The 25984-nt window shown below is 47.7% G+C and overlaps 1 protein-coding gene across 2 annotated transcripts in view; it reads left to right on the forward strand.

The window, feature by feature from the left end:
- Window positions 1–25984, forward strand: part of DPP3 (dipeptidyl peptidase 3) — a 768056-nt gene that overhangs the window by 306595 nt on the left and 435477 nt on the right. For both annotated transcript variants that reach the window (XM_069644934.1, XM_069644935.1), the window contains one exon: window positions 22861–22991. In XM_069644934.1, the coding sequence (XP_069501035.1) occupies window positions 22861–22991 (131 nt within the window). The remainder of the gene's footprint in view (window positions 1–22860; window positions 22992–25984) is intronic.

Consider the following 25984-nt stretch of genomic DNA (forward strand, 5'->3'; position numbering starts at 1 on the left):
CGGATTCCCCTCTGCCAGCGCCGCAAGACAACTCGGCGGCCATTTTGTTGGCTATACAGTCCTTATGCTCAGAGATAAGGACGAGACTACCGTTGCCGACGGGTACGGGCGACGAGGTATACGACGAGGATCTCCCGTCGTCACCTCCCACCAGGGCCTCTCCGCCCGACGAGACGAGATTGGATCGTTCCAATCCATGATCTCCAGGGCATCCGAGCTTTTCCAACTCTGCCCTGAGGAGAAGAAAAAGGAAGGATTCCTTTATCAACGGCGCGAGGCCAAGAGGAAGACGGTCCTGGACGACATTTGGGATGAGGGCCTCGCCCTCCTCAGGAACCCTTCCACGACGCCAGCTAGAAGAGACCGGTACGAAAAGAAGTACCGGGTCCCGGACGCGGCCCCCCTGTGCCTCCGGGCGCAGCCTACCCCGGACTCCGTCGTCTCCGCGGCGGCCAGGAAGAAAGCGGGGGGGGGGGTGCGGCCTCCACATCGACTTCCCCACCGGACGGCGAGGGAAAGAAATTAGACGCTATGGGACGCAGGGTCATCTCGTCTGCAGCGACGACGATTAAAGCGGCCAACGCCTTGGCTATCGTGGCCGCTACGACAGGGAGCTAGGGTACAAACTGGCTCCCATGCTGGACTTCCTACCGGACGACAAGAGGGCGGATGCCCTGGAGATCCTACAGGAAGGTGAGGTGGCGTCGGACCACGCCATCACTATTGCGACGGACATCGCCGACACTGGATTTCGCCAGTTGGGCAACGGCGTGTGCCTTAGGCGGCGTGGATGGCTCAAGGCTAGGGACTTCCGTCAAGACGTACAGACCAGAGTCCTGGACATGCCGTTCGATGGGAACAACCTGTTTGGGAAAACAGTGGACGATTCCCTTCAGGCCATTAAAGCGGACACTGAGACGGCCCGGGCCCTTGGGGTTCTACAGCAGCGACGGACGCCCTTTCGGAGCAGCAGAGGCAAGGGTGCCTCCAATGGTTCCGGCGGCGGTTTCTCTACCTACCGTCAAGCGGCCCGCTCGTCGTCTCAAGAGGCCTACAGAGGACGAGGCAAGTCTGGAGGACCCCGCCGTCGTCGCCAAGGAAGTCAAGGCGGCAAAGCCTCGTCGAAACAGGATTGAACCGGCCGTGGGGTCGGGGCCCCACCGAAGCACCCTGGTGGGAGGCCGGCTGGCGAGCTTCGTCAGCGTGTGGGAGTCCATCTCCACCGACCGTTGGGTGCTGGACGCCTTGGCCCGGGGCCACGCGCTCGAGTTTCAAAGAAGGTGCCTGCGCGTCCCCCCCGTGGCCAGGAGAGAGCTTCACTTCCCTCAGCTTCTCCTGGATGTAAAGGCGTTGCTCAGGAAGGGCACCATCGAACTCGTCCCAAAGAGGCTTCGGGGCTCCGGAGTTTACTCGAGATACTTCCTCGTGAAGAAGAAGACGGGAGGATGGCGCCCCATCCTAGACCTGCGACGTCTGAACAAGTTCATCAAGGCGCAGAAGTTCCGGATGGTCACCCTCCAGCACGTCCTGGGTCAGCTGGAGGAAGGAGACTTCCTGTCGTCGTTGGATTTGGAAGATGCCTACTTCCATATTCCCATCCTAAAGGGGCACCGAAAATTCCTCAGGTTTGTGGTCCAAGGGCGTCACTACCAGTTCAAAGCCCTCCCCTTCGGACTACGGTCGGCACCCAGGGTATTTACCAAGTGCCTTGCACCGGTGGCGGCGCAGCTGCGCCGCGAGGGGATCCACGTCTACCCCTACCTGGACGACTGGCTCATCCGAGCCAAGACGAGGGAGCTCGCCGTGGACCACACGGCAAGGACCGTCCAACTTCTCACGGACCTGGGATTCTCCGTGAACTACGCCAAGTCCCACCTGGTACCCGCGCAAAACGCACTGTTTCTGGGAGCGAAGCTCAACACAGTGTCCCTTCTGGCCTCCCCGTCGGAGGAAAGGACCAGGTCCATCCTGGGCAAGGTACAGCGGATGTTGGTTTCCGACGCGGCCAAGGTGAGGTCCATCAAGTCCCTCCTCGGAATGATGTCCTCTTGCATCTACCTCATTCCCATGTGCAGGCTCCGGATGCGCCCGTTGCAGGAGTTCCTGGACGTGCGCTGGATCCAAACGACGGGCGGCTTCGAGGAGAGGATCACACTCGGCGAGAGTTTCCGCCGAGCGGTCCGGTGGGGGGGCATCCGCGCGCATCTGACGGCGGGCATGGACTTCCAGACCCCAGACCACCAGGAGACAGACCACCAGGAGACAGTGACCACGGATGCCTCCCTGGAAGGGTTTCTGGCATGGATTCACATGCGAACCCTCCCGCCTACCCCTCTACGGCTCTTCACTTGGTCATACTGCCACTTCACGTGCTTCCAAATCTGAAGATGGCTGCCAGAGGCGGTGCTTAGGTAGAGGGCAGTCATTGGCTGTGGTCAGTATGACGCAGAGACCAGTGATTGGTTATTACTACGAAAGACAGATCAGAAACGAAACTGATACTGGTTATTTCTTTACCGAGGATTCCCAGCCTGACGACGGGGAATATTCATGAGCATGTGAATCCATGCCAGACCCATGCTGGAGAACAACAGTTACAGGTAAGTAACTTGTTCCTTACTCCTAGCTTAGAAAAGATGAGCAAAACAGAAAACAAGACTTAAAATGTAATGTTAAACTTGTAACAGATAACTGCCTAGCAACATATCTTGAATAAAAAATATTTTGCAAAACTGAACAGCATAGGTACTTAGAAATACATTTTCATTAATTTCAAAAATTGCCCTATTCCAGGAGAGTAGTGGCAAGAACAAAGCGAGACAGACTGGTGGGTGTTAGTAGAAGATGTACATTTATACATTAGTCTTTCAAGTGCCATATATTTATACACTATTTTTAGATCTAATGGTGACCAATCCTCGGTCTACGTCAGGAACATAAAATTCCTCAAGATGTAAAGTGGGTCCATCATTATAGAGGCTGGACCCTAGGACGTTTCGGCTTCCAGGGTAGGTGCCTTCTGGGCCAAAAGTGGATTGTATCTCCCTAGAGTTGGTAAACAAAAAAGAAGGATGGGGAAAGTTAGAAACTCACAGGGTTTCCTGTACCCACAACTGATATCAATGTAATATATACAGTTGGGGCTCCATCTAAACAAAGAGAGAAAACTCTCATTAAAATCAACATAAAAAACACAAGCCAACCTTGAGATAGGGTCCGGGGAGGAATTTTTATCAAAACTGGAAGGTCCCTAGATGAAAAACAGCCATATATGGAACAGAGGAAGAGCAAGGTTCCTACCTGGTGGGAACGTCCTTCAGGAAGCAGTTGCATTGGAGGCCAAAGCGAGCTCCTGTATATAGTAAGGGCCCCGAGGCTGGGTATGCAGGCGCCCAACGCAGGTAAGTTGTGGGACCTAGGGTGTCGGAATCACCCCTTGGACAGACGCAGGAAATGTACTACAGGAGGGGAGAGAAAGAAAGAAAAACAACAAATCGGTGCCATTTAATTTCTTGCTAGGTACACAAGCGTGTGGTAATGAATGTGTGGAATAGTTGGAGGAAGGCGTGTGTGTATCGAGTCAAGTGGCGTCTTACCTCTGAGTCCGTACGGCGCTGTGTGGAGTCACAGCTACAGTGCTCAGTGGCAGAGGAAAGCTGTATATCTGTTGCTACGGGGAATCACGCATGCGTAGAGCTCGCAAACGCAACTCATGTGCGCATACTCGGAGGATCACTATTCATATTACGCAGATGCCGGTTCCTCATTACCGGGTCTGAGAATTGAATAGTGTATTTGAGCAAGTGTATATACTCGACTGGCTCCAAGCTAAGTGGTGAGAAATTTACCAGCGCTTACCATGGTATATAATTCATGTGAATTTTTTTTTTGTTTTTAAATAATTGTGACCGCGCGCACGCTCCACATATGAAACACTACTGATGTGCGAGTGCGCCCACCCAAGTGCTGAGTGGGAAGGTTTAGCTTACTGCAGCTAGTAGTCAAAGTGAGCTGGTCTTGACTGCAAACCAGGTAGAGGAAGGGGCTGGTGCAAGCAAAAGTCAGTAAAGGCTGGTACTATATACACGTTGTAGAAGCCTAAAGTTAGTTTTGGACTCCTCCCTCACTTCCTGCCTTTCCAGACACTCTGGAGCCTGGGCGGGGAATCACGGGATTCCCGCCGAAGACAAAACAGGCACTGAGGTGGTTCCCACCTAGAATGGCAGGGGAATACATCAGAAACAGCAAGCACACAAGAAATGGTGAAAAAAGGAGCCAACCATTTTAGAAAAATGGTGATCATCCTGTGCATTATGGGGGCTGAATTAACAGCGTGTGACTAATGGACTGAAGGTCATTAAGGTAAAACCACTGTCACCAGCCATTCATGTAAAACTTGCAGTTATAACAAAATGTTACCAGGTAAGTAAGAAAGGGGATACATTGTATCCCCCAGCCCTCCACATAAGGTGTGGTGTACTGGCTCACTATATAAAATGAAAAGGGGGGTGAAAATCCCTCTTTACTACCTGGGAACTGTAGTACACTCGAGTGCATGAAAGAGAAATGAACAGGAAAACCCATAAGGACAACCCAGCCGAAGCGCAAAAGTTGTAGGCAACTATAACTTCAACGATACCCTATGGATAGACATAAAAAGGCCACCCATAAAAAGTGTAAAAGACTAGGTGAGAGGGGAAAAAGATTCCCCTTCACCCAGTGACAAGGTAAAATAGTTACCTAGTCAAAGCAAAAAAGTTCTGGGGTTGACGCGGGTCAAGAAGATATATAATTGATATGAAAATCTCACCGAACACCCTCTGTTGGCCCCACCACAGAGGGAGGCTAAGAAAGTGAAGTGAAACCCCACTTAATGTAGGTAACATGGACAGAGCAACGAGGCTCAAATCTTAGGTAGAGGTAGTAGGCTGAAACAAAGGTACAATTATCCCACCCAAGCTCTCTAGAAAATACACCACACTGATCTATTTTAAAATATGTATTTTGTTTAAGTCACACTTATACCTCTCTCAGGTCAAAATAAGTATTTGTAGAACAATACACAGTATTAAAAATAATTCCAGTATATTATATTGCAATTGATTTATTTATAACGTGCTTAATACCCAGAGGTTTCTAAGCGCGGACCCGGGGAATAAACCTGTGTTGCTCCACGTCATCTTGCGAGCGCTTTGCCCCGGAGCTATCCTCCCGAGACTAACATCATTATAACATAAGTAATGTCTGCAGAGGACACTCCTTGCCCACTGGCTTTATGTGGGCCCACTAATAGAGTATGAAGAATCATGTGGATCCCTCACTAAAACCCTACCTAAAGTCCCCTCCCAGGTGGCCAGGGGAAGGCAGATGCTTCCTGGTCCCAGCCCTGGGTGTGCTGGACTGCGGTAGGACCTCCTAGGTGGAGACCAGGCCCAGGGTAGTGTGGACACAGTATTTGTCCTCTAACAGGGAGACTTTTACCACTGTGCCAGAAGAGGTTATGCCTTACTGTCCTTTTAATGTCTCTCAACCTCCTATGGAATCTAAGGTGGTACACCATATGGTTGTAACACCAACGCCTATTATGCCAAAGGAAATCATTCTTTTGGTTCCTAAATGTTAGGACAGTTTTTCTGAAGTCCAACTAAGGGCTTAGTAAAACCATTCAACTGAGACGGTACAAGACTCCACTCTTAGTATAAGGCTGTACTATCGGAGTATATGGTAGCGTAGACAGAGCATCCAGGCCTATTTTAGGAGGAGAGAGGCCTGTAGAAAGGTGCAAAGGACTTGTAGTATACCAAGGGTTCAACAGAAACATTGACAACCAGAAGTATTATAAAAAAATAAAGGTTTATTATAAATACAAGTTAGGCCAAGATAAATCTTTTTTGGGGGTGGAGGTTTAAATACTTGGACATAGAATAATAAATACAATCTAAAAACACAACACAATGCTTGAAGGTAAACAGACCAAAGCATAAACTTTGTTCAGAAAACAAATAGTATTTCTAGGGATGTCGGACCTTCTCAAACACATGTAGTATAGGATACACCTATTCATGGATAGTAAAACCAGAAGTTACTTTCGGACTTTCAGTAATACAAGGGTAGCAGACCCTAGCAGCTGTGCAGTGACACTCAGTTAAGGAATCACTTAGTAAACCAACCTGCAAGTTTACTTTTCTGAATAGTGGAACACTCATTCAATGCAGAGTAGAAACATATAACCATCTTCAGGATAAGAGTTATTGTAAGGAAAGGTTGTATGCAGTACCCTTTGGTGCACTACAACAACCCAGACCTCCTGGCAATAGGAACCCAACCTTTGGTATAAGTCTGTACTACACAGGTTGGTAGCGTGTTGAGCAGCCAGGCTTATGTCAAGAGAGGTCAATGTGAGCTGTAGGGGAGTTACACAGAGATTCTCAATGACAAGTATTCAAATAAACTCTTACACACAAGGTTTCTTGATTAAATAATTATTAATTTATTTAACGGTCAGTTCGAGTAAGCTTTTTTTCAGAAGGGGCAATCTCATAGCAACACACAAATACACTCCAAAAAATACACTCTTGGTTGCTCTAAATCAGTAGATACCCATTTGGGATGGCACACAGACACTTCATACACCTTGAGGTGACTTCAATAGCTAGGACACTGTGGACATTAATATATCACTGTTGCTTTTAGGACAATACTTAGGAGTAGGTCAAAGGAAAAGGGTTATGAGAATAAAACAAGAGATCTCACAAATATTCTGAAGCAGGTAAGTACTTTTGGTAACTCCCAATGCAAAGTAGATTAACCTCTTCCTTGAAAGAGGGCTAAACACAGAGTCAGAGGGAAGAAGAGTTATTCAGGGAGCCATGCCAGGCCAGAGTCATTTGGGCAAAAGTCTAGTTGAGCTGAAGCACTTCTTGCAGATAATTAATAGTCTTGCACAATGTTTTAGAAGTCTTTGTAGAAAAGAAGAAATCAAAGTAGGGCCACAAGCTGATTATGCTTGTGAGGTAAAGAAGCTGCTAGCAACCCTACAGAAGCAACCAAGACAAGTCTCCACTGAGAACAAGTGAGGTTACACAACAAGAGGTAAGTTCTCATAGACTTTACAGTACCTTTTTGGTTAGATGAATAGGTTCCAGCTGGCTTCTGTACCTGTGCAGCTCTGCAGATCCTGTGTTCCTGGACCTCAGTCATGAGGACAAGAGGGAGGACGTCTGGGGGACTCCTGCACTGCAACGGGACGGTCAGCGACAGAAAAGGACCAACTTCTATTCAGTGGCACTTTGCGGTTTCAGCTCCACGCATCTAAGAAAATAGCACCACCGCGGACTCTTGGCTGTTGAGATGTGCTTTCCTTGCATTTGGGGTACAGCACTCTGTTAAGGTGGCTCAGGCTCGGTCAGTCCTGCTTCCTGGTAGTCCGGAGGATCTTCCTGGAGCTCTTGGCCAACTTAAAAACAACGCACACAAACTGGTGTTCCTCTCCCTGGCTCTTCGGTTCCAGCAGCGACTGCAGTGGAAAAAGAACCAGCTCCGAGAGGATGTCCAGGTGGTTTACTTTGGAATTGATTGGTCCCACTAACTCAAGGGGAGATGTCATTCTTGCAGGGCTTTTCTAGTCGAGGCGAATTGGGAGCTTCAGCACAGCAGCAGGGCTTTAGCAGGCAAACCAACGGTCCAGGAGTTGCAGCTGGGGTCTCTTCGAAGTAGTTCTTCGGATTCCTTCGTCCAGTGGTCGACTCAGTCTTCCAAGCCAAAAGGCCTCGTCTTTTATGCAGGTTTCTCCCATTAATTCCAGCTTAGCTGTCTCACCCAGCAGGGTGGCTGTCCTTGCCAGACAGTCAGCTGGCCAATCACCTTTTGGGTGCATTCCTGTAAACAAGGGGATTAAGCACAGGGAGTTTCGGGCACCTCCCTCTCTTCCTGCCCCCGCCAGACATACTGGAGCCAGAGGCACGCTTCACTCTTGAATCCCGCCAAAGACCAAATAAACAAAGGGACCAAACCTGGTTTGGCGCGCAGAGTAAATCTCAAGAAGGACCTTTCCACAAAGAAATGGTGAAAACAGAAGACCGGGCCCATTTTGCCAAAATTGGCACCCTTTAGTGCTTTACTGCAGCTGCGAACGCAGCCCGCGGTAAAAGCACACCATTGTAGTTAAAAGTAAGCCACTGCCACCAGCCATTCATCGAGGAAAGGGTAACATAAAAATGTTACATGAGAAGCTAGACAAAGGGGATACTAAGTAACCCCTCGAGCACCCTATTGTAAAACAGTGTGTGCTGGGTCTAGAAAGTCAAAAATGGTAAGTAAAGTCAATTTCACTTCACTGCTCTCGCAAACAGTAGTTTATATAAGAAAAGATATTTAAACCTTGGGGAAATTTGAAAAGATTTCCCTCTGCCACTACACTGAAGGTGCTGTGTGGTACATTGTAAAAGATGATGCCTATGGAATTTGTCAGACTCCATAACCAAAATAAAACGCAGTGCTCAAGTCACAGTAAAAATACATGAGAGTTGGAAAAAGGGTCTCACTCTCTCCAGGTAAAAAATCAAAGTCCTCAAAATTCAGCAATGTTGCTGGGGCTCTCGAAGGTAGAGAGGAATTAGCACATTTCTGTGAATTCTCCCTAACAATTATACTAGTTGAGTAAGACCTTTTAGTGTAATATACAATTAAAGTTGCTTTTCAGCTCAGTGGAACAAAGACTAAGGTGAGCAAGAACCTTCTGACTTATTTTAGGATGGCCCAAGGTAGACCAAGGTAAGTAAAACCCATATATTTTTTTAAAGGAGCTATCAGCAACTTAAAGGTAGGTATAAACCTAAGACCTTTAGCATTGTTATAAAAAAGACAAGGGAAATCAAAACCCAAGGTTACACTTTAAGAATTATTAACGTTAAGGCAGACTTAGTCTAGACAGGCTATACAGCAGGTCCGGAGAAGCAAGACCCAGTTGATGAACTTGCACACTAATATTCTGGAAGAAAATAGTTAAGTGAAGCCACCGGCATTTCTTTTCGGCAGAGACACAACCAATTCACAGGTGAGTAAAATAACCTTGCATATACTTTTCAGAATGTCACAACACACATTCAAGGTCAGTAAGAAATGTAACTGCTCACTATAAGGTACAGTTACCAACCCACTCATTTACAAGTACACTTTTAAGCATGTGTTCTTTTCTAGGCAACAGGCCCAATCCATAAAAAGTCTTGCCCTTATTCTTGGAGCATGAGTGTTCACAGTGGCAGAAGGGGGTCACTAGGTTTCTAGTATCCAACAGGCAGTTCAGGAAGGCACAGAAGTAACAAACAGAATTCCTAAGGAAGACTGTTCAAACGGTTATTACGCTTGGAGAGGTTGATAGGGTACAGGGACTTCTGTTAAGACACCCCAGGAGGATTCCAACAGTGTCCTGGGTGAACTGGATGAAAGAAGACCCAATCACAAGAAACCCCCCAAAGCTACACAGAAATTTCAAATACTTAAGGTAGGCAAATGCCCCAGCCAACATAGTACCTCAGCATGGAAGAAAGAGTTGCAGTAGGGGAGACTTCAGGATCTGCAGCCAAAAACAGTTGATGTCTTCCTTTGTCATGAAGACAGAAGACCGGACTTTGGAAGAGATTTTGCAGCAAGGATCAACTGGGAAGGCTCCAGGCAAGAGTTTCTTCGGGCCTGGATGAGGCTCTGTGGTTTTGGCACTCTTTTCAGGAGCCAGAAGAAGACTGAATATTGCTGATTGGATTTGCTTCGCTAATCTAGTCCAGCACTCTGGTGATAGGACTTCAAGGACTGTACTCGCATCTTTGGGAGGTCCAGCAGGATACCTCCAAAGTTTCAGCTCGATTCGGAAGACCGTGCACCGCACAATGGCTCGAGGTCCCAGGGTATTGGGGTATTTCAGCCCTGCAAGGTCGCAGCACGACGTGGGATGGCTCGAAATGCCGGTTTTCGTGAGTCTAGTGGATCACACCAAGCTCTGGGTCAGGATTGTCATTTTTTTGGAGCCCTCAGTTCGCTTGGAAGGAAGGGGTATCGCAAGCTCTGGTTACATAGCAGACTCTGCAGTCACTGGAAATAATCTCTGCTGCATTTTCTTCATCTTCCTCTTCAGGTTCAGGTCCAGGGTCAGCTTCCAGGATCAGACTTTTATGCGGGAACCCAGCCAATCAAACAGACGTGCAGCATTCAAACCTGGGGTGTTGACAATATTTTCAGGACAGCCAGCCTCCCAGTTTCAACTTGATTCTCAGTTTTGGACTCCTCCCTCGCTTCCTGCCTTCAGACTCCCTGGAGCCTGGGCAGGCTTGAAAGAGGACTCTCGCTGAAGATAAAAATCACACAAAGGACTTTCCCGCCCTGGAGGGCAGGTTAAGATTCAAGAAGGGACAAGAAGTGCAAAAATGATTTTAAAAATAGACAGGCCCATTTTGGTAAAATGGGTTTCTTTACCGCAGCTGTGAGAACAGCCCGCGGTAAAGGTGTACCGAATTTGTAAAAATGTTCAGTGCCACTAGCCATTTAAGGTAAGCTTGTCCCTTTAACAGACTTGTTACAGTGATAGTGAGAAGGGGGATACCTTGTATCTCCCCAGCACTCCACTTGAGCCGGGGTGTGCTGGTTTTCACCTAACAAAATGTTGAAGGGATAGAAATATCCTTTCTCCCATTGGGAACTGTATTTCTCACAAGGTTAGCCACAGAAGGTAAAAGGGAAGCCCAGAGGGCAACTATGTAACAATAAAAAGCTATATACTAAAAGTTGTCAAAGAGAATATAATTAAAAGGACACTATGGAGAGTCTTAAAAATGACACCCATAAAATGAGTAAAATGATCTGTGAGTGTGGAAAAAGATTCCCACTCACTGAAGTATCGGGAAAAATAATCTACCAGTCCAGCAAAAAGTTCTTGGGATCTCAAGTGAGGTACATTTAGTTCTAAATTTCAAATATTACCCAACTCTAAAATCAAATGCCCTCCACAATACCAAAGGTAGACTACAGGGAATGGTGGAAATGTATATTCTAAATTGGATCAAGAAGAGGGCTAAAAAAGCATATAGATGTAGTAGTCAGGCAATTAGGCATAGCAGCCTTTGCAACGGTCAGGCAATTGAAACCAATGGCTCACACCTGAAGCCAATAGCCAGACCAGTGAGATATAAAAGGCTGCAGCAGGAGAGGTAATGAGAGTTGAGGAGAGGAGAGGGGAGAAGGAAGGACCTGGAACAGGAGTCGGATGGCTGGCAGCAGTAAAAGAGCACAAGGCTGACAATTCATGAGGAAGTGTGATCACAGATAGGACGCAAGAGCGTGAAAACACAAGATTTCACCTGCGAGCTTAGAGAAGGTCCTGTGGTCTCGAACCCTGCATTGGCGTTGCCGCACTGAGGAAAACGTGCTGAGTGGAGCTTTCCCCAGGTGCGCCGCGTGGCTGTGATTGCAGAGCTGTGACCATGCTAAAGCCAGAGGCCCGTAACAGAAGGCAACCCGAGGGACTGAGGAGTAAAGGAGACTCCCAATTGCCGTGGCTGGACCGGAGACACCCCTGCCACAGAAGGTTGTGGGTCCCAAGAGTTCCCAAAGTAGAAGTAACAGTTGAAGACGGGAAAGTGAAACAGCCCGCAACTGCAGTGTTCATTGAGATGGTGAGTGAAGCTTGCGTTCAGGTTCAGCTCAGAAGTAACTCGCGTAAGTATAAACTGTTTGTCGTCGTGGAAATTACTTTTAATAATGTAAATGTAGCGCGCACTATTAGTGAGAGCAATAGTGTTCGCGTAAGAAGAAAAGCCTATTTCCATTGTTGAACAATTAACTGTTGCCTTAGTGGTCACGTGTGTCATTAAAACGGAACGCCATTTAGAAAACTATTCCTAAAAACCTAACGTTTACTTTTACAGATCTAACCAGTGAATGCAGCATCAAAGGAAGTTCACGTGTGGTCAATTGTATTTCCCTAAAGGAGTCTGAAACTGTCTGCGCGATATTGAATAGATATAAAATCACTGGTATCTCTTTAAAGTTAAGGATTTATCTTAAACAGTGGTCGTGTGTGCTTAAATCAGTTTTTCCTTTGAAGAGTGAACCTTGTAGTATTGAGAACATTTATCCTTTAAGTTCAGAAGTTGTTGAACTGACTAGAAGAACAAGCATTTCCCAAACCAAGAGGCAAACCCTGTCCATAGTGAAACCAGTCCTATTAAGATCTATTCACCCGATCTGCAAGGTTGGTAAAGGTCCAGTATCGTCTGATGAAAGAGTGGCATTGTTACCTGAAGCTGAAATGGCAATACAGCTTCAGGGTTGTTACTGAAACGAAGAAAGTCTGAACAAAGCTGGGAAAGCGAGCTGGGTGCTTGTAATAGTGTCCTGTAGAAGAAGATAATCTGTAATGCTGAAGACTGCTAAAGTTGAGAGAAAGTCAGTCTTGGAGCAGAGGCAGGTTATACTTGTGGCAGTGAGGCAGACAGAAGAGGCAAAGAGGTTGCATCCTTTTCTTGGAGTATATGAAAGAAGAGTGCCTTGCCTACCTGTAGAGGTTGAAGCGTCTTGTCTTTACGTGCCTAATAATTCTGAAGTATAAAGCTGTAAAAGAAGTAGTACCTGAACTGTGGTAGTGTATAAACTGGAAGTGAATGTCACATTGAAGTTGGTTGCAGTAGTAGCGTACTGTGGAATGAAGGAGACTGTTCCCACGGTAACTGTAGCAGAAAGGGTGGTTGCCGGGAGGAAAGCAACAACCCAAAGAGAACCATCCTGATGATTATACCAAATGTACTGTAGAGATCTTAATCAAGTCCTAGAAGAAGTTGTTGTTAACCTAATCTCTGAACTGTGGCAATTCATTTTGGAATTACCATTGCTGCTATTGTTTTGGTTCAAATTGGAAGGGGATCCTTCGACTGAAAGCTGAAGAAGTGTTACCAGTGGATTTTTGTTTAATGAACCTTTGTGTTGATTTGGAACTTATAAGAACTGGTTCAAGACATTTTCGAGAATTGACTTTTAACAACTCTGGTGAAGGGATTTAGCCAGGACCGGTGAAGGTCATCGAAAAGACTGGTTTAACATTGTTAATTCGTTTGTTTTTTTAATGATTTACTTTGAATGTTTTGTTTAGTGTGAGGGCCAGTTTGTTAATGTTAGGAGTTATTCCCTTAGCGTTTAGACCAGGTAGGGAATTCCCTGATAGAGTAGGAATAGAGAGGATTTGTTTGTCAATCTAATCTTAAGAAAAACCCAAGCAGTTGTCCGCCTCGCATTACTGACCCCTCCCCCTCCCCCACAATAGGCAATGAACATAAAATAAAAGTGGCTGACCAGACTAAGGCAACCACAAAACCTAAATTTCAGTTGATCCTGTCATCTCCCCACACCCCAGTGGACTCGCACAATTCCTAGAGTGTCCTAAATACACATCTGTTAAAATGGATTTCTCGAATCTGGCTTGGTTGATGGATTTTAGGAGGCCACCCTAGTTGTAGTGAATAGGGGAACGGTGAGAGGTTAGCCGAAACCCAATCAAGATAGCAATGGAGATCAGTCAAGGCCATTCTCGGGAGAAGGAGTATAGGGCCAGGGGTCCACAAGGAGTCCACGCAGTGAAGCACACAATAATTCAGTTTGAACAGTAATGCATCAAAATACAATTCTTTATTCTAGGTTTTGACGCACATAAAAGATATGAAACTAGCAAGTGGTAATATCACACTACATACATATATTTATTTCTGAGGCTTGTGGAATCTGCTTAGATCACATGCTGTGCATAGGCCGACATCTAGTGGAAGCTGCAGAGTATTAGTTTGTTTTTCGAAACTCGAAAATGGGCATCGACATAGGGCGTGCCAGTAATACTATCCCTAGTGTGACATCCACTGTACCCATGATCCCTCACGCGTGTAGGACCCTCAGATTGTTTTTTTCCGCCATACTTGTCGGAAGCATTGTTGCGAAGTTCCCTGGCTTTCAGCCATTTTGCAAAAAATCATATATATTTCCCTGTTTTTTCACTCCCACGTCGAGATCCGTACATCGACGCCGGTCCGAAGAACAAACAACCGTCGAGACTGCACGACGGACGTAGGGCCTCGGAAGGCCTCTGGCCTCGGCCCGGGCCTCGGAACGCCTTTGGCCTCGGCCCTGCAAGTACGGAGAGTGGGGGGTGGAAACCTACTTGCACTCGCTATTATTTCCTACACACACTAGCCCGTTGCCATAAGGTGACATATGGAGAGTACTCCATTTAAATTATGCCCCAAGTGCAACCGCAAGTACCCTTGGGTTGACAAACACGCCACCTGTAATCTCTGTTTGCCTAGGGACCACGCCGAAGCTAACTGCAGAGCGTGTAGCCTTTTTAAGGCGAAAACACTAAAGGACCGCTCCACTAAACGTTGGGCCCACCACACCAGGCAGCTCGAGGCCATGGAAGTGGTGGGTGCCTACAGTGATGGCAGTGACGCTGCACTTTCGGACGGCGAGGGCACAGGGGCGTCGAAAGACACCCAAGCGCTAGTCCCCGATCTCGAAAGATTGCCCGGCGGGGCAGTTATGGGGACCACACCCGGCGACACGAGCGCTACCCAAACTTCTACACATAAACACACTAAGGCCAACCGAGACTAGACATGCCTGTCGAGTTCTCGGAAGAAAGAGGCACGTAGAGAGCGGTCCACAGAATCGTTGTCTTCTGGGCGTTCCCGGTCGAGATCGCCGCACGACACACGGCAACCGTCCAGTTGCCAAAAGTGCCTCGCTCCCCAAAGTCACGGATGTATATTCGTCGGATGACGAATCCAACCTCCACCCCCAAGCTGCACGCTTAGTCGGCTCTGGCAGCCCCTTGTGCGTCTGCCTCCGAAAGTTGACATGCACACTCGAAAGATTCAGGGAGTACCCTACACATCCCCGAATCTCGACGCCAGGCGTCGAAAGGTTCAGAGAAGGTTAAAACATCAGGAAAACACTTCTACTCAGGGGGAAGGGGACAAACGGCAGAAAAAATCATCACACACTTCTGCACCCCAGGTACACAAAGACATACACAAGTCTTCAGATAAAGATAGATCCACGACCCCTGTCTCTAAACCCAAACCTGTCCCTCCCACTCCTCTGGATATGGGAATAGAAGAAGAACCTCAACAGGAAGTTGTCATTCCCAGCTCCAGAGAATGGAGCGCTGATGACATAGACAGGGTAATGAGGAGAATGTCTTCCTTGGCTAATTTCTACGAAAAAAACCCAGAACATTTTCTCAGTTATCAGAGTACCCCTGACAACGCTACTCCTTCAGGATCCAAGGACTCTCAGCCTCCTAATAAGAGACCTCGGTTTCAGACTCCAACTCGGGGCCTGATTTCAGGCCCTTACTACATCCAACCTTACCAGCAGTATGGTGGGGACCCATACATATAAATAATGGATGACCAAACAGGAGTCAATTATTATGGAGATGACAAGGGCCAAGATAGGGAGGAGGGAAGACTCGTAAGTCTACAATATAGACTCTCCTGTTCGCAAAGAACCACAGGTTACTGACTCTCCGGTAGATAACCAGCCCCTTCTAAATGAGGTCTTGGCTAGAGCTGCTGTGCACTTCCACATAGACACTTGAGGGGCGGGGGCGCAGGAAGAGAGGGACTTTGCAGAGGAGATCATGGGAGACAAAAAACCCATTGCCCAAGCCATTCCAATTCTGAAGTCCATACAAAGCAGAATTGATCCTTCCCTCCTCACCCCTAATCTCACCAGGGCTGTAAACCCCAGAATTGAAAAGATTTTCAGGGCCGCACAGTCAGACTCCCTTTACATAAGGGGTCAACTTAAGCCCGACTTACTGGTAGTCATTAACACCAGGAAAAGAGCGGGAACACCTCTGTCAGCATCTGAGGCTCCCCCATTACTTACATTACTCACCATAATCATATTTCGAAGGGATTGTGTCCTCCGACGTATTCCTTATCTTAGATATCTCCTTCCAGCTCTGCTGGCCTGCCTCGGAAAATTTTTCTCTAGAGGGCGCTGCACGATCCTCCGAGTCGATGTCCCTCGACAGCCGCCGTATCGACGTCATCCTGTCTATAAAGGCCGCGCGCAGCTTCCGTTGCTCAGTTCCGTTTTTACGCGCTTACTCAGTGCCTCGGAATACCGTTGCTCACTTTTGTCAGGTTAATCATATTTACCTCGAGATATTCGATCTGTACTCGATGGCTTCTTCGTTGGAACCGACAACTCCTCGGTCCGGCTTCAAAAAATGCCGAGATTGTGGGAAAAATGTCGCTGACTGACCCTCAGAGTTTGTCTGTGGTGTTTGGGAGCTAAACACCATTGTTCGGAGTGCGAGGACTGTATGTCCATGACAGCTAAGGCCCTGAAGGAGCGTAGTGGGAAGCTGGAGAAAGGTAAGACTTTTAAAGCTTCTTCTTCCTCGACGAAGTCGAGACATTCGTCTCCTCGTCACCATTCGCGCTCCAGGTCTCGGAGTGGGTCCCATCACTCCTCGAGATCGAAGCACTCGAAGAGGAGACGTCGAAGATCCCCTTCTCCGTCTTCCTCTGTTTCTCCAAAGAGAATCCCTTGCCCCACGAAACATAGTTCCCGGGCTGAATGGGAGGAATTCCGCAAAAATATGATGTGCGTCTTCGAGAAAGCAGCCTCGACCCCCTCGAAGACTGCCGAGAGCGATGCTCTGGTCGAAAGACCCAAAGGTCAAAATCGCTGCGAGTCGCAGTACCCGGCGAAGGAAACCTCTCGAGCGCGTCTCGAACCCTCGAGTAAGGCTATGACCTCAAAACCTTCTTCGAAGGTTCCGTCGACGCCGTCGACTAAGGTTCCATCGACGCCGAGGTCGGTGTCTTCGACGCCGTTGTCAAAGGGACCTTCGACACACGGGTCTGTCGACTCGACGCCATCTTCAACACCGGCGTCGACGCCAAGAAAAGTCACGGTTACGACACACCCAGTGGCTATCCCCAGGTCCTCGATGACGATGGCGTCGAGGTTGTCGACTTCCTCGAGCAGAATCCCAATTCTGTCTAGGTCATCGAGGCCTCCGCCTTTGTTTTCGACGCCACGCCCGAAGCCGTCGACGACATTGACGTTTTCGAGGCAGATTATGACAAGTTTGGCACCCTCTGCCTTGGAGATGGGGTTTACACCCTTTATGAGTTCAGAACAATTGAGAACTATGTCCTCAATTATAGAAGAGGGTGAATCGTCTGAACAAGAAGACACATTTGAGTTGCAGGGACCTACAACCCCAGTTAGAGGGGAGTTATCCTCTGAAGAACGCAGGTTAAAGGATCTTCATGATTCCTTACATGAGGCAAGTGGGTTGGACACTTCCCCTGAGGTGGAGTTTGCTAGGCCAGACCCGGGGGAGCATGCTGAAACCCCCTATAGAGCTTAATGGCCAGGATCACAGAGTTTATGGGGTGGTCTGCACCTTCAGTCTTTCCAACAAGATGACCTCACGGACATTCTTAACAAAGGCCCACAGGAGGATCCTATAGTGCCCTTTCATAAAGCTCTTCAGAGGAAGATTATGACGAACTGGGAAACCCCAGATGTCGTCCCGCCAGTAAATAAAAAACCGTCTACAAAATACAGGGTATCTTCTGCAGACCCGGAGTTTTTGTCAAAACACCCATTCCCAGAAAGTCTGGTGGTACAGGCAGCATCTTCTACTGCTGTCAAGACTGCTTACCCTACCGTCCCACAGGACAGGGACGATAAAAAATATGATGCTATGGCAAAGAAAGTTTTTTCGGCATGTAGCATGGCGTTAAAATCTGTTAATGCTACTTGCACCCTTGCTACATTCAGCCATACACTTTGGGAGTGTGCTTCTACAGCGGCTGACTGCATCCCAGAGGGAGAAGAAAGGGAGGTGTTCCTGAATATCATACAGGACGGTAAAGACGCTATGTGCGAATCCCTTCAGACGGGCATTGATTCGGCTGACGGTATCAGCAGAGCAATGGCGGCAAGTACAACAACCAGGAGATTCGCCTGGTTGAGAAAGTCTGGTTTTGCCCCAGATGTGCAAGCCAGGCTCTTGAACATGTCATTCGATGGCTCTTCTTTGTTCGGGAGAAAGGCGGATGACAGTTTAGAGAAACTGCAAACTTCAAAAGCAGCAGCAAAATCCCTAGGCGCTGCAATCCGTCAGACACCTTTTCGTCCCACAGGAGCCTCTGCGAGGGGCAAGTCCTTTCGCTTCTACTCCGCATTCGGAAGAGGTAGAGGACGACCGGCTCAAAGGGGACAAAGAAGAACTACCCGAGGTGGACGGGGTAGATATTCAAAAGCCGCAGCAACAGCAGGTGCCTCTTTACCATCGGCATCTGCATCAGCCGCCCCAAAACCACTCTGAGTACTTCCCTCAGAGGACACCTGCAGGAGGCAGGTTGACTCAACATCTGGCGGAATGGCAGGCTATCACGTCAGATGCTTGGGCATTGGAAACAGTTGCCCAAGGTTACTGCCTGCCTCTTCTACGCATACCTCAGTCATCCACCGGGGATCATCTCTCAGAAAGCTCCAGATCCGCTCCTCTTGCAGGACATTTTGGACCTGCTAGAGAAAGGTGCCATAGAACCGGTACCTGTAGCGGAGAGGAACAAGGGCTGGTACTCCCCTTTCTTTCTCATTCCAAAGAAAGACGGAGGACTGAGACCCATCTTGGACTTGCGAGAATTGAACAAATTCCTCAGGAAAGACAAATTCAAGATGGTCTCTCTTTCTCAGATCCTTCAGTTCCAGGACTGGTTGGTATCTCTGGACCTTCAGGACGCTTATTTCCATGTGCCTATCCATCTCAAACACAGGAAATACCTGAGGTTCGCAATTGGCAATTCTCATTATCAATTTCGAGTGCTGCCATTTGGGCTGACCTCTGCCCCGAGGGTCTTCACCAAGTTAATGTCGCTAGTGGCGGCAAGTCTAAGGAGGGAAAGGATTCACGTCTACCCCTACCTGGACGATTGGTTGATCAGGGCTGTATCTTCGGAACAAGCTCAGATCCAGCTAAATCACTTTTGCCACTCCCTTCACAGACTGGGCTTCTCCCTCAATTTAAAGAAGTCACAAATGATACCATAGCAGAGACTCCAGTTCATAGGAGCGATCCTGGACACTTCCCTGGGAAAAGCCTCGCCACCAGAGGTGAGGGCTCAAGATATTCTACAGATGGTTACCAAGTTCCAAGATGCCCAACGTCTCCCAGCCTTCGACTTTTTGAGGTTGCTAGGCCTCATGGCATCCTGCATTTTCCTAGTGCCAGAGGCTCGCCTGAGAATGAGATCCCTCCAGTGGACACTGAGGACTCAGTGGTCACAATTCTCAGGGAGAATGACAGATCTTCTTCAGGTTCCCGACAGGGAGGCTCGAGACCTTCAGTGGTGGGCCTGTCAGGAGAACATTCGGAAAGGAGAACAGTTTTGGCAACCCTGGCCGGAGATAACAGTAGTCACGGATGCCTCACTCACGGGGTGGGGAGCCCACGCCAACTACTTGACCATCAGCGGTCGTTGGTCTCCATCGGAGTCCAGATTACATATCAACCTGTTAGAGCTGAGAGCCATCAGACTTGCGCTGAAGGCGTTCCTGCCAGCTGTACAAGGGAAAAATGTCCTGATAATGACGGACAACACGGTGGCCATGCATTACCTCAACAAAAGAGGAGGCGTAGAATCACTACCCCTGTGCAGAGAGGCGATGCAGCTCTGGTTTTGGGCAATCCAAGAAGGAATCTCTCTATCGGCAGTTCACCTAGCCGGACAGAAGAACTTGACAGCGGACGCTCTGAGCAGGCAGAGCACAGTCTCCCACGAGTGGGAACTAGCTCAGGAAGTCCTTCAAGAGATCTTCGCCCTTTGGGGAACCCCTCAGGTGGATCTGTTCGCCACCGGTGTCGACAGGAAATGCGATCTGTTCTGCTCAAGGGAATTTCCCCTGAGAGGAGCTCTGGGAGACGCGTTCATAGTGGACTGGGAGTTTCCGCTTCTGTACGCGTTCCCACTGGTCCCTGTCATTCCTCAAATGATCAGGAGGTTGAGAAGATTCAGGAGAACCATGATCCTAATTGCCCCGGATTGGGCCAGGAGAACGTGGTACCCGGACCTTCTAGACTTGTCCATCTGCCCTCCAATTCGACTTCCACTCAGAGAGAATCTGCTCTCACAGAAGGGAGGTCAGGTTCTCCATCCAGACATCGAAACCCTAAACCTTCACGCTTGGCTTCTGAAAGGCTGAGGTATAAGGATTGGGACCTCCCTGATGATGATATGGAGGTGTTGCTTTCGGCAAGGAGGCCAGCAACAAAGTCTTTATACCGCTGCCGTTGGAACAGATTTTGCAGCTGGTGTAGAGAACAGATTATCGACCCCTTTTCATGTGGTACACCAATGGTTTTGTCCTTCCTACTACATTTGGCAAATTCAGGCCTTCAAGTTGGCACCATTAAGGGCTATCTCGCAGCGCTATCCATCTTCAAGCGCGCTGCGGAAGAACCATCCTATTTCAAGTTACCCTTGGTAATACAGTTTCTAAAGGGGTTAACCAATGTTTATCCCCCAAGACCATTCCAGGTTCCCCTATGGGATTTAAACTTAGTCCTAACTTTCCTGATGGGCACACCTTTCGAACCACTCCATTCTTGTTCGTTAAGATTCCTTACCCTTAAAACTGTTTTATTAATAGCACTTACATCTGCTAGAAGGGTGAGCGAATTACAAGCTCTTTCTTGTAAACCCCCTCATACAATCTTTCACAAAGACAAAGTTGTCCTGCAAGTGAAGCCCAATTTCCTCCCAAAGGTGGTTTCTGAATTCCATATCACTCAGAAGATTACCCTACCATCTTTCTATCCTCCTCCTCATCCCGGGAAAGAGGAAGAGAGGTTACACAGGCTGGACCCTAGAAGGGCTTTAAGTTTTTACATTAGTAGACTAGCCAGGATAGGACAGGCAGACCAGCTGTTTGTAGGTTACACAGGTCACAAGCTGGGGTTACCAATAACTAAGCAGACCATTTCCAGTTGGATCATTCTAGCCATTTAGGAATGTTATAAACTGGCAGGGAAAGAGCCCCCTCAAAACCTTAGGGCTCATTCGACCAGAGGTATTGCAGCTTCATCGGCCCTCAAAAGAGATGTGCCGATTAAAGACATCTGTGCGGCCGCTACATGGTAGTCTGTCCATACCTTTACACGATTTTACAACTTGGATTCCTCCTCCAGTCAAGAGACTAGGTTTGGAAGGGCTGTACTGCACTCTATTCATCAATAGAAGACAGCGTGAAGTCAGTACTCCCTCCTCCAATAATAGAATACTGCTATGGGAGCCTATCTAAGATAAGGAATACGTCGGAGGACACAATCCCTTCGAAGAACAAGTTACTTCTTACCTTGTAACGTTCTTTCGACGGGATGTTCCTCCGACGTATTCCTTATCGACCCGCCCATCCATCCCCACAGTTCTACTTCCCTTGTTGTTGCAGCGTACGCTCCTTCAGGGTGATTAGTCTAGTCCAGACAGAAATACTCTGGGCTACAAAACGGAACTGAGCAACGGACGCTGCGCGCGGCCTTTATAGGCAGGATGATGTCGACGTCGATACGGCGGCTGTCGATGGACATCGACTCGGAGGACGTCGACGGGCAGCGCCCTCTAGGCAGGCCAGCAGAGCTGGAAGGAGATATCTAAGATAAGGAATACGGCGGAGGAACATCCCGTCGAAAGAACGTTACAAGGTAAGAAGTAATTTGTTCTTCTGATGCTTGTATCTGCTTAGATTCACATGCGCCCTCCCTTCCTGCTTGTATAATCTGTACTCGCGCTACTCCTCATGCTACCTCATGTCAGAAAAAATACAATCTGAGGGTCCTACACGCGTGAGGCATCATGGGTACAGTGGGCGTCACACTAGGGATAGTATTACTGCCACGCCCTATGTCCACGCCCATTTTCGAGTTTTGAAAAACTAACTAATACTGCACAGCTTCCACTAGATGTCCGCCTATGCACAGCATGTGAATCTAAGCAGATACAAGCATCAGAAAGACGATTACGGTGAGTAATGTATCCCATATATATCTTTCTGAGGCTTGTGGAATCTGCATAGATCACATGCTGTGCATAGGCCGACATCTAGTGGAAGCTGTGGAGTATTTACAGTTGTTTTCTAAACTCGAAAAGGGACATCGACAGGGCGTGCCAGTAATACTATCCCTAGTGTGATGCCCACTGTACCCATGGTCCTTCACATGTAGAGGTCCCTCCCTCAGATTGTTTTTTTCAGCCGTTGTGAGCGGACACTTATCGCAGAGTCCAATTTCGGCATAAAGCCATTTGCTTATGACAAGTTTTTAAAAAATAGTTACTCTTTCTGTCCTTTCCTTCCGACTTCGACCTGAACATCGATGCAGTGGAAAAGACAGCGCTGTCTGACAAATTCAAGATTCGACTGACCCTTTCCGCCTTGGAAATGCATTTTCCCACCATTCTCTCCTGGCTGCCTTTGCCAAACATGGATAGAACACCTTTTAAATTCTGCCCGATGTGTAATAAAAAGTTTACGTAGATCGATACACACAGAGTTTGCAACCTCTGTTTAAACCGTGACCACGACGAAGGGCATTGTCGGGCCTGCACGCAGAACCCTTTTTAACAATGACAAATAGGCATGTTTGTCCCTACTTCTCACAAGAGAAACTCCTCTTGGTGGAAGCCACAGCATGAAGACAAAATATTGCTAGATTTGTGAATATAGCCCCATTTTATGTATAAAATGAACTTGGAAAAGGTTACAACTTCTCTAGAACTTTCTTGATCATTCCTCCAGATTCCCCTGTGGAGACTGAAATGTCCAACAAACTAATGTGTTTTGACTTCGACGGGGCAAGATTTACAGTGAACCGGGGTGACTACGCCCCCTTGATGAAGAAAGTGGTTGAGAATCTTCAGCACGCCAAGGTGAGTGCTTTTCAGTCTTAGCTGTGAAGGGCGCAGTGCCCATTTACCTGATGGGTGAGTTCAACTCTTTAGTGTTCTAGTGCCTGTATTATGTCTGAAAGAAAAGCAATGAACCTGGGGAGCAGGGTAGAAAAATAGGCTTGTATAGTAAATTAATTGCTATTACAAAACCACATCATGAGGTTGAGTGTTATAGTTTAGAGCTGTTTTGACAACTTGGCTTGAAAACTGTAAATAAAATTGTTACTTAAATCCAGTCTGTGAAATACATTAAAGTAATTCACAAAGATTCTTGGTTTCTCAATATTTTATTTAAAAGTTTGTTCTTGTAAATGAAAGGAGTCCCCAGCATAAGGCTCGGTATCAGTTGAAATTAAACCACAAACTGACTTTGGTAGTCTCTGCTGCACTCTTTCAGGAGGGCCACCGGGAATCCAAAGACAACCAGACTCGAATGTAAAATGCAACAGTGGCCAAATAACAGTATAGTTTGATGGGTTGGACCCTGTCAAAGAAGGATGTGAGGGGAGCGTTCCCTAAAGCTCCCTCATGTTTATATGGGTACCACACTCTGTCATACAATGCCTCCATGTACGTGTTCTAGCCAGTGTCCTCTTTTGTGTGTTTTAGAACCACAACTCCCAAAAAACACCTGGGTGCCACAAAGAAAACCCAGACTGAAACCAGGGGAATGGAATCGAGAAAAGGTCTGGATCCCTTCCTGCCAAAGAGGTGACACCAACACCCGACCAACCAACCCTAGAAAGACCACAGGGGAATGATAGGGCAACAAAACCACTGAAACTGAAAAGGGACTGTAGTGGACGGGGAACAGGAGAAACACAAATATCCTCCCCAAAAAGGATTGGGGCGAAATCTCACCAGCAAATGAAAGAAACTGCAAGGAAAACAATCAGACTGTGCCCATGGCTACCACCACACCATCAGAGACTGCAAATAAAATTGTGCTGCAAAAGGGGGTTGGTCTGGGAGGGGGAAAGAGAGACCCTGTTTGGCCCACCGAGTCGCGTGATTGCTAGAACCTATGGAAGGGGATGGGAGTGGCTAGAATCGGGAATAGACCATTACATAAGAGGAGTGAATGAAAGACAGAGTATGTGTTGTTTTGGTGAGGTCAGATGTAGAAGAGACAGACCAAGAGACCAGCAAGGAGAGAGTACCAGGTAGAGAAGGTGGAGTCTGATGGAATATAGAGGGAGAGACTAAAGGTTAGGTATTGGTTGTGAGCGATGATGGTACTAGTTGTATGTAGTGTAATGTGAGGGGGTAGAAAAGATGAGTGAAAAAGGCAGAAAGATGGATGTAGAGAGAGGGAGCTAAGTGTAGAGGGATTAGATGGAGAGTGAGGGATAATGTGTATGCGGGAGGGTGTGGAGAGAATGCAAGGCGGTAATGGGAGTAGAGGTGTGGTTGCAGAGAAGCAGAAAGGGGGGTCATGGTCATGGTAGTGGTAAGAGGTAGGCGAAGAGAGTGGTGTAAAGCATACATAGAAAAGAGGGATGTAGTGAGAAAAAAGGTGATGAGAGAAAGACTGTCAAGACCAGAGGGATAGAGGAGGTAAACGAGAGAGACTGAAGAGGGGAGAAAAAGTGTGAGCAAGCGCAGGTGATGGTGTTAAGAATGTACTAGACTCAGACAACCCTGCTCCTTACACTACCATTTGATATTGGGGAAAGGGCAGAGAACCCATTAGAAGTCCTGAAGGTAGAATGATAAATTGGCTCTGACCATTAGGCTTCAATATATATAGTCTGCAAGCTTTCAGATAGTAGGGGTTACTAAATTCTAGTAACTCATCATGGGGTGAAGGGAAGTCTGGTCTAGGCTGGAGGGAGACCACAGGAAGGGGAGAGTGAGAGATATTAGTTGGACCCCCCCCCTTTTTAAAATCCTAATAAATAACCTTGAACTGTCCGAGATTTTTTCTGTTATTGAGACCTTCTGTGACAGTGGATGAAGGAAACAAAAAAAGTCTCTACGGTATTTGAGCTGACCTCAATTCTGGAGGAAACGTACACTGTAACAGGCCTCTGGTTCTAGCCACCTTCTGGATCTTCCCAGCATGCAGGTTAAAATGGGTTCCTGAACCCATCTTTACTGTACAACTGCACAACCAACAACACTTAGCAAGCCTCGCCCACCTGGTGCCTTCCTGGTTGCTGCACTTTTTCCCTACTTAAGTAGCCCTCCACCCTCTTTTTCTTTGCAGATGGGGAGCAGGTGCAAATGGATCTAGGTCACCTGGCCTAAGCACCACCCACCTTCTTAGCCCTGCCTCTTCCTTCCTGCTCTTAACTCTTCTCTCTCCTGGGTGTCCGAAGCAAAGGGCAGACGAAGAAAAGGGCAATTCGGGCCCTGGGTCCCCCTGGTCCAAACCGGTAAGCATGCACCAACATGTGCTTACTCCCTCTGTCCCTTAGGCCCCCCCTTCCCGCACACAGGTGTTGCCCGTTTGCTTTATTCTTCTACCCTGTTTGCCCCCCCACCTTCCAGCCTACTTCTGCAGGAGGCTGTCCTGTTGGGGAGAATTCTCAAAAATGTGGTAATTCACTCTAGACCCCCAGCAACTTTGCTGGATTTTGAGGACTTGATTTTTCTACCTCGAGAGTGTGACCTTTTTTTCACTCATGTACTTTAACATGTGTTTTACTTCTGAGTTTTTTTCGATAGGGAGTCTAGCCAACTCCCTAGGCATCATCTTTTACAATTGTCACAAAGCTCCTTCAGTGCAGTGGCACAGGGAAGTTTTTCAGATGTCCCAAAGTTTAAATACCTTCTCCAGCATTGGATCTTTCATGGATTCACATGCTTGGAAAATTCCCCGTCAGGCTGGGAATCCTCGTTAAGTTATATAGACATTTTGCCTAGGAAAAATTCTGACACTTTTGTGTCCTATCTACGTCGTTTTGGGCCGTGCACGCCGGCGCCACTAGGACATAGAGGTATATATAGCCCCGCTGCTCCCTCAGATT

The sequence above is a fragment of the Ambystoma mexicanum genome, chromosome 2p (assembly GCF_040938575.1).
Source record: "Ambystoma mexicanum isolate Mex_15411 chromosome 2p, UKY_AmexF1_1, whole genome shotgun sequence".
NCBI classification, from domain to species: Eukaryota; Metazoa; Chordata; class Amphibia; order Caudata; family Ambystomatidae; genus Ambystoma; species Ambystoma mexicanum.